This window comes from Perkinsus marinus (genome assembly GCF_000006405.1).
Source record: "Perkinsus marinus ATCC 50983 genomic scaffold scf_1104296960390, whole genome shotgun sequence".
Classification (NCBI taxonomy): domain Eukaryota; phylum Perkinsozoa; order Perkinsida; family Perkinsidae; genus Perkinsus; species Perkinsus marinus.
Genome location: NW_003206170.1, coordinates 11,284 through 20,790, shown reverse-complemented (window position 1 = coordinate 20,790; position 9,507 = coordinate 11,284). Strand labels below are relative to the sequence as shown.

Here is a 9,507-nt window from a genome sequence, read left to right as displayed (position 1 = left end):
TCCTACTATTGAAGCACAAAGTCAACGCTTCTTTGTCGATTTTGAAAAACTACGCCGTGAGAATAAGTGTCTGAGATGTTGGCAAAGTGGTCATTCTACAGAACAATGCCCGAGTCCGTCTCCTGCTGCTTATGAGAAGAGATGCCTCTGTTGCGGTCGTAGTGGTCATAGACGTGATGCATGCCGTATTCTAACCTCTCAGAGAAGAGTGACCTGTCGAAGGTGTGGTGGTCGAAATCACCTTGCAAGTGCTTGCAGAAATGCGGTCCCAACGACATCATCATCTACGGCACCAGCAGATGCAACAGCTGCTACTACCCAATCTCGAACGACGTCTTCCAATGCTATCCCGTCAGAAGATATGACAGAGGAGATGCAGAATGCTCAAACAATGAGATCCACGACGCCTCCAAAGGCCTCCATTAATGAGGCAACGTGGGTTTCGATGGCCGTAGACGCCATAGTTGATGAGACCTGCCTTCCAGCATGTTCTGCATCCTTCCAAGGCCCTATTACTACTAAAGTTGATGATGAGTCCACTAAAGCTGCCCCATTGATGTCCACTATCTCTATATGTTCTGATGTGTCAGAGGAGAAATATGATTGTAGAGCGCTCCTAGATACAGGAGCAGTAAGATGCTTCATTAAGAAGTCTTTCTTAGAGACTCTACCGCCTGGCTATGTAAAAGCTCGGAAATGTGTTAACTACTCTGTTACGGTCGCTGATAATAGGAGTTTCTCTAGCAATGAGAGCGTTCTTTTGACTATTGGTACACCTCATAAGACCGTTTCCACCTGGTGTATCGTGTATTTCTCGCTCGCTTTCCCGCTAATCCTTGGCCTATCATGTATGCGTGATTTGAACCTCCTACTTTATTTATCCAACGATCAAATGTTGTTACGAGCTGACACTTCAGAGTCAGATGTCCGTTCTATAGCTGCCAATAGAAGAAGAGACGCATCAAAAGAAGAGAAGAAGCCTAATCATGTGCCCCCGGATACTGACTCTTCAGCTCGCTATTCGAATCGTTCAGAGTTACCAATTGATGGTCGTTTAGCCAAGGATGGGGATAGAGATGAGGATTCGCATTTAGCATTTTTGATGGTTGATTCGAAAGAGCCTTGGGAAGTAGATGCGTCGGATCCTTGGAATATTGAAAACCCCACAAAGTTTGATAAGTCCTTCGTAGAATCTCTTCTGACCGTAGAATCAGTTGAATCGAGTGTCTCTGATTATAATGTTACGGTTTATAAAGGTCTCACTTCTGATACTCATATTGATGAGCATGATAATGTTATTGATGTCGAGAGATTCACGTATGGGGTTCCATGGGTTTCCGAAAAGCGTCCTCCCAAACCATCGATTAATGATATTGATAAAGTAATCTCTAGTGATAATCGTCTTGCTAAAAGACTATATGATTCTGGTTTATTTGATAAGTATTCTCAAGTATTCGATGAGTATATTCGACGTAATATTTTGGTTAAGGTCGATCCGAATGATTATCATAAAGTTTCCGGTATTATCCCTCACTACCCTGTACTAAGTACGACTAGTACCAGCACTCCTGTGAGGCCAGTCTTAGGGGATCTCAGTATAGACATATTATTGGCTCTGGACTAGGAGCTGTTAAGTCACCTCAGGATGCCATACTTCGTAGCACTATCCCATCTATTCTTACGTTTAGAGCATTCTCCCACGTTGCAGTGCTAGATTTGGAGAAAGCTTTTTATATGCTCCGTAACAGCAGTGATGTAGCCTTTATGTTCTGCTTGCCCTGGAAAGGGGCACTTTATCGTATGACAGCTCCTCCAATGGGCGCTCCACATTCAGCTGCCGCTCTTTTACATGCGATGCAATTGATGTGTAATGAAGCTAATCAGTTGTTCAAATCTCGGCATCCTGAGCTTCCTGATGGTGAGTATCATGTCGCATTTTCCCCTTATATGGACGACCTCATAGTAGGAGCTGCTTCTCAATCTTTGTTAGACGAGGCTATTGCTTGCCTCTTGTCGGTGTGTAAGTCTCATGGATTCAATTGCCAGGAGAGCAAGAGAGTTGTTCGCCCTCCGACATTGAAGCCTCGTAAAGTCCTTGGTCTACTTTGGCATCCTAATGATACGGTGGGTAATCAAGAAGGCCCTCTACTACCACCTATTTTGCATAGTGAGAAGAGTGATAAGTCTATAGTGTCCCTCACTCAAAGGGATGTGATGAGTTGGATAGCCAGATTATATGACCCTTGCGGTGTCTCAAGCCACATTATCTTAGCGATGCGTATGTGTTTGAGAAGAGAAGCTGATGATAATGCTGATGTTGATGCTTTTATTTCCACTACTACATTCAAGACTTTACTAGAGTTGATGGAGTCATTTCGTAGATCTCCCCCAATTCCTAGATATCTTACTTTTCTGTCGGACGGAATAATGTATTGCTTCGCGGATTCAAGTGTTTATGCTACGGCTAATGTTATCACGGATACAGTGCTGAATCCTATTTTTTGCCATTCACGCCTCATTGATCGTGGTCGTATGTGTTGGACGATAGTCCGTAAAGAGCTACTTGCTTGTGTGCAAGTACTGCACAGTTTCAAGGATGTGATTAAGGCTCTCACTAGTATCCTTCCCAATATCAGAGTTCGTCCTCTATTATTTACTGATAATGAGGCTAACTATTACCGTATACGTAAAACTTTAGGTATTTTTCCTAATGTTGAGCCACTATTGAAAGATATGCCTAAGTGGGAAGTTGATAATCTTAGAACTATTGCTGATATATTACTTCAGAATGGTGGTTCAGTATATCACATTCCCGGTAGTATGAATGTGAGTGATATATTTTCGAGAGGTTCATCGCTATATCCACCTTTCCTCGATCATTCCGTATTGGAGTCTATTAATTCTGCCCGCCGCCGGAATGATGATGGTATTGTATCTTCCGTCCCTCCAGTCGTTAATGAACGTAGTGGAGATTATTTTCTCGTTATAGATGATGCTATTGATGATGATCTTAGGAGTAAAATCCTGAGAGAGCAGCGTGTAGATCCCATTCTTAAGCCTTTCTTCGATCAATCTGGGCCCATCAGTTCACGTGTGTTACGTAAGTTTGAGCTAGTTACTGTTGATGAAGATGGTGATCAATCTTATGTGAGGAATCGGGTTACCGGTGCTATTGTTGTGCCATCGAAGTTATGCCGTGAAGTTGCTGAAGTATTGCATCGCTATTTTGGGCATATAAACCATTATCGCCTATTTCGTACCGTAATGGATCGTTATGATTGTGGAAAGGTGCGGTTGTTCCGTTCTATTGAGCATCGTTGCCCTATTTGCATTTGTCAACGAGGCAATCGTACAAGAAGGCATCAGTTAGGTCGCAAACTCTTAAGAACTACTCGTGTCTGGGAGATCGTGGGTATTGACTTGATAGGTCCACATTCTCAACCAGGTGTAAGATCTGCTGATCACGATGGTATCATGGCTCTGATATGCGTTGACAGTTATTCGGGTTACATTGTACAAAGAGTGGTTAAGGATCATTGCCCAGCTAACGCTTTAGTCGAAGCCCTTGACTCTATCATGCTTGAGCATGGATATGTGATGGGTATTTTATCTGATTCTGATGCGAGGTTCAGTTCTTCTGAAGTCGTGGCATGGACCAAAGCGACTGGTATTAGATGGTCCCGTTGTCCAGGACATACGAGTTATCTTAGCGGATGGCATGAAGCGAAACATCACTCTATCAACCGTATCTTACGTGGTCTATTGCAGAAGAGTGGTTCCCCCGGCTTACAAGCTGATTGGTATCGACTTCTTCCTAGAGCTGTTTATTTATGCAATAACGTTTGCCGACCCTCCTTGGGAAGCTCTCTGTTCGCGGTCGATGGTCACTTCATTTATGGTAGAGCTTTACCGCCTATTATATGTCCGTTACGTTCCCTAAGCTCTGAAGGTAAGCAATCTCTTGATGATATGTTACCACTGCCAATCCCTACTACGCGTGAGGTAACTCAACTATTATTAGAATACTATCAAGCTATCACTGACACCCATCAATGGATCACTGAGAACTTGGAGACTTCCTTGAGATCAAGAGATGTTTATGGAGCTACTACTACGTTGAGATCCGATTTCACTAAGCTCACTGTTGGTGATAAAGTCGTCAGATACAACTTTGACTGTCTCAGTCATAAACTCTCTCAACGTTGGCTAAGTGACATCTATACTGTGGTTGGTATTAACGGTGTTATTGCTGCTATCGTCAAGTCTCTTACCGATAATGATGTCAAGTATGAATATATCGGAAATTTGAAAAAAGTTATGGATGTTGAGGATGATGAATGATATGATTATTGTTAGTCAGTCAGTCTTATGCTCATTACGAAGTTATCTTACAGTCGAACATCAGTCCACATTCTCTCTCATTGTCCTGTCGTCCCAACCTCCGACCGAAGCTCCCCCCCCCGGAGTGTTGACCAACTTACTAGTCGCAGCTTATTCTTGCTATCTTGTGCTATCTTGCTCAACTTAGTATAGATGTGTACGTAAGCACATAGTGAACATAAGGCCCACATTGACGCTTTGTATACTGCTGCATCTCAACCTACTCTGCATTGAGTTCTACGAGTTATACATTGACAACTTGACCAACAACGTTAGCTGTCCGCGCACGCCCACTGCACATGCGTCAGGTAGTAGCTGGCAGCTACACATGGTTTTTAGATAACTCAAGTGAACTTGGTCCTATGGTTAGCCTGTACCCCTATATATCCATCGACACCATGCAGTTGCAGAGGAGCCTGATCATACTCGTTATGGGGCTCTGCGCGCATTCATGTGCTTACGTGACGCCTACATGACGCTCAGGAGAACCGTCCCTCTACTTTTGAGTCACTCACTAAAGTCTCCATAGTTCAGCTACCTCTAGAATCTCATCAGTACTCATGTTTTCAAGATCGGCCTGATGCTAGAAGAGTACGAAAATCGTCCTCAGTCCGGAAGTTTCATTCGCTCATCAGTAATCGATTCACATGCTGTACTGTGGGCCATAGTACAGGATGTGAATTGATTACTATGCCAGTCTACTGGCCATAGTCTATGGCCAGTATTGTAATCGGGACAGTTACGCGCCACCGCGGTAGGCTGCCGCGGCAGCAGGGCTTGTCTCCCTAACTGCCCTTCAGTTTGATGGTATTGTGCCCTTTTACGGAGCACCTTGACTGGGATGTGTTAGGGGATTGTTGCGAACTCCAACTTTTTACTCCTTCAAGTTTATAGTGTTTTGTCAAGGCCTGCTACCTTTCTTGTGCGTCTGGGTCTGCGTGCCAGCTTGCATGTGTATACGGCTGTGGTATCAGATTCACTGTTGCACGATCAATGTTGTTGATATGGGTACCGTAGCCATCTTGGCTCAAGTTTTAATTGTTATCCACAATGGCTGGGCCAGCTAGGCAGCCTGGCGATGCCTTGAGTTCTTCCCAGTCTTCCGACGATGCACAGACTCCTCGCAGTCTCACCTCTCGTCATCTTGGTGTGGATACTTCTGGGTCTTTTGGGAGCAACGGTACACATACGAATCGTATGATACGATACGCCCCATCAGACACACTATTTCAAACCTTTCTAATGAGGCTCACAGAGTAACAACGTGGCCGAAAGGCTTCTAGTGACGAATACTAGCGGTCCGCGAATCGCGGGTCTATCCCTCAAGGGAAGTTCTCGTGAAGGGGCATGGAGGCCGTTTCCGCGAGCCATCTTGCTAGAACGAAAACCGCAATAGGAGATTCAATTCAGCCGCAGAAATGTGGACTCCGTTACGAATATCATACAACCAAACATTCAGAGAATCTCCAGACTAGAGACTCCAGTAAGGATGTGCTTCCGACGATGTATCGGACTATCTCAATCGAGGGTGTTGATGTAGCGTATTATCGTCCATACTGCACCAATTGAGAATTACCATCTCGTACGTCATTTCCCAAACTGCGAACGCGATCCATATGAGCTGAGCAGAACCAATAGATATCCTGATTATTGGACAGCATGCTCAATGATAGTGTAAGTCATAACGATCGAGCCATATATTGAACTCGGGCCATCTACAACACATCAACACGAAGTATCATGGTCCCGGTAAGTGAAGCGTGTGCGAGTCGCACAGTGCGACCAGACGTACCAATATAAAATTCCTCACCTCAGAGCGTGAGTTCGAAGACGTCTCAGAACGCATCATGCCTGTGATTTGCTGTATCACTTATAGGCGAAATCCTCGGGACCCAAAATTTCTGTTCGAAATTTTCCACAATATGCAAACACATAACACAAACTTTTCGGTGTTCTGCTAAGAGATACGAGAAACGGACCCCAAGAAAAAATTTTGAGAAATCGACTACTCTGGGGCTGATTCGTAGTTTCTTCGTGTGTTTCTATAATGTATATCGGATCGTACTACTGATACTGCACAGGAATATCAATTCGTCCATCGAATTCTGTCACATCTGCCTCAAGAAGTAGTCGTAGCCTACGACTCGTAGGCTACTTCAGACTCTGAAGTGAGCTCTATTTCGACGAAATGCGGAAATCAATTTCGCTGATAGGACATTCAATTTCGCCTAAAGAATCGTTATGCCTATCATCATATGCCAAACTCAGATAACAACTCTGACGAACGCACCGTCGATATTGCGACGTCATTGAGTTCTGCCACATGTTTCCAATCTTGCCCTCCCTGCGCCGCCCTCACAATATCCTCCCTGCGAAATTCATCTAACTAAACGCGAATTAGGCCTTTAAAAGGTGTAGAATAATCATACAAGATATATGTATCACAATAAGCACGGCTGGTGCGAGTACTCGTCATATCGTGTTGGTGTCATACGTGAGCCTCACGTCGTAAGGAGGGAATATGCCCTATTCAATAGGGGTATTCACATGTGGGGATGCAGAAAAAATTTATTGGCCGTTCTTCCGCCGACTTTGACGAGTACTAGCACGAGCCTTACCCGTTGTGATACTAATACCTTGGCATGTGCTGGCGACGGTGATAATGCTGGCGACGGCGACGGTGATGCCCGAATGCAGTCGTCATAGGATAGTTGTGGTTGGTGCTCTCTGAGATCAACAACTCCATGTGCTGGCGCACATGGAGCGGCTCCATGTCTGGGCATCTTCGATCGATTGTGGTCTGACGTTACGCCACTGGCGTGGAACGGGCCAGAACTGTAATTAGTATGGAAGAGCGCTTTAGGACTGTTTACTGTAGCTTTCTTCATCGAATCCATGTTCAATCGCCTTCTCCAGCTCATACTCGTCGGTGTTGCTCTATCCAACCAGCCTGATGGTTCATATGTCAAGACCGTGAGTGATCCTTATCTGAATTTGATGTATACATTCTCGGACAATACTCAAAGAATGGAGATTACTTTCTTTTGTGGGTTTGGTGTCAGACCAACTAAGGCGACCTTTGCTGTCCGTAAGCGTTCTACAAGATACCTACGACGAATCCTGGTTGGACCGCCTTCTTAGATATCTTTGAGGTCAAATGCCCAGCGTACAAACCTCTGAAGGGAGGTGACTTGTGGATTATTACCTACGATAGTAAGTTCGACCACCCGCATGTTTCGGTCAAGGGCGAGCTCTTGAAGCTGGTACACAAAGAACCCCCTTCCCATTAGTTGATAATTTCCGACACTTGAATCCTCAGCGTATCAACCGCTTCGGTTTATCATTATTCAGACTTTTGTTGGGCGTCCAGTTTGCGATTATTATCTCAGTACGTTTAATAACTCTGGATGGTCCCTCTCCAGTTCCGGAAGCTATCTCAGACCTTACCGTGACGTAGACTGACCGAGTGTTATAGTGATCGTAGTTATCTCGTTGAGTCTTCATGAATATTGATGACGCTTCGCAGCATCCGTACCATATCTCTCTCGCCTTTCCTTTGGTATAGGCAATGTCTACTGGTAAGCGGATCAATATTCTTTCCCACGCTTTACCTTATTTCCCGTACGTCTGAGTGATACTGTCACAGGCAGACCCAGGCTCTTTCATAGATCCTTGTCATGATTTCATCAACAGGAGGATATCAGCTGAGTGGTCAACGCCTCTCATCGTGAGTACAATAGAAAATCTTCGTATACGTACCCCTTCGTTCGGCGCTCTACGCGGAAACACATTAGTAATGTCACACTACTCCCCTCGCCTTACGAACGGTATCATTTCTTGTGTACTTCACCTCCTTAACCTTTGGGATCGCCTTGTGTTACTCCAGTCAGGGGACAGCTTCTAGCGGAATCTGAACTCATCCTGAAGGTGAGATGGAGATGTCACATTCACAGTGAATGATTCACTCAGTGAATTTCACTGAGACCTCCGATAATATGGGAATAAGGGAATATGAGCGTAATGACGTTCCGTTACCGCCTACACATTGTACCAATTCGTTGATCACAGTATTAAGGCACCAACGTGAAACTCCTCATGGCAGCCGTCGGCGACAACAACGCTGGGGCAACAGGACAGAAAAATAATCCAATGCATTAGATGCGACAGATAGAATATGAGTAATCGAATAGAAGTAACTTTTCGAGACTATGATAGCGACAAGTTGTTTACTATCATCAATTACGGAATAGAAAACACACATTCTGCACATTGGTTACCAATAATATATATACTATATATTGTTGATTAGCATGTGCTGTGGGCCCAGTTTGCCTGCACCCTTGTAATCTCATCAAACCTTCGCCTTCCTCAGTATAGCGAATGAGCCCAATATCGATTACTGTGCTGCTAAGTGTGTATTCGTACAGAACTTAAGTGCAGGTAGTGCGCTTATTGTTATTGTCCAAGGGTCGTAGTATTGGTTGCTCTAGCTCAAGTTCCCTTGTTGTGTTGTTCTTAGAGTTCATCAACCGATACCCCGACACATGCTCTAACGTGTGTACGTGAGGACTATCGCATGCGTGCTGCTGCATAACTTCGCACGTATGTACAAGCGGAGGAGTTGAACTAGTTGTTATTGTCGGGGCCTCCGACTCGGAGGTATGAGTCTACTACTTGTTAGTTCGTTCTTACCTGATATCTTGTCTACCGTGTTGGTAAATCCATAATAATATCAAATTGGCACGCACTCTATGTGCCGGGTTCCCCCCCCCCCAAAAAAAAAATCTTGCATTATCTGAAATTTTCCGCCCGAAATCTATCATTTTTCGGAATTTTAGGAGGACGAACCTCTTGGTGATAGTTTTGTAATTGTGATTCTCTCCTAGTTTCCTAGAGAAACAGAAAATGTTTTTTTCTATTTTTGATTTTCTGAATTCATTTTCTAACGATATTCAACTGCATCCAATTAACCCCACTTCCATTCTGGCGATAAGACTCAGAGCATTCACGGAACATGTCAACTCTCAACTGCTCCCATACCAAACCTCATACCATTCGAAAGGTTTTATAAAGGGCTCCCAGATGGTGTCAGAGATGTTGGAAGACTCGCCGGAACTCACGAGAAGT

The 9,507-nt window shown here is 44.4% G+C and overlaps 1 protein-coding gene across 1 annotated transcript; it reads left to right on the top strand.

Annotated features, from left to right (window-relative positions):
- Positions 1-7,275: 7,275 nt before the first annotated feature.
- Pmar_PMAR013358 (hypothetical protein) lies at positions 7,276-7,670 on the top strand (the record flags this gene model as incomplete). The annotated part of the gene is made up of 2 exons (XM_002772796.1): positions 7,276-7,468; positions 7,522-7,670. 2 exons carry the CDS (start codon positions 7,276-7,278, stop codon positions 7,668-7,670), a joined length of 342 nt encoding a protein of 113 aa, XP_002772842.1.
- Between the last annotated feature and the right edge of the window lie 1,837 nt (positions 7,671-9,507).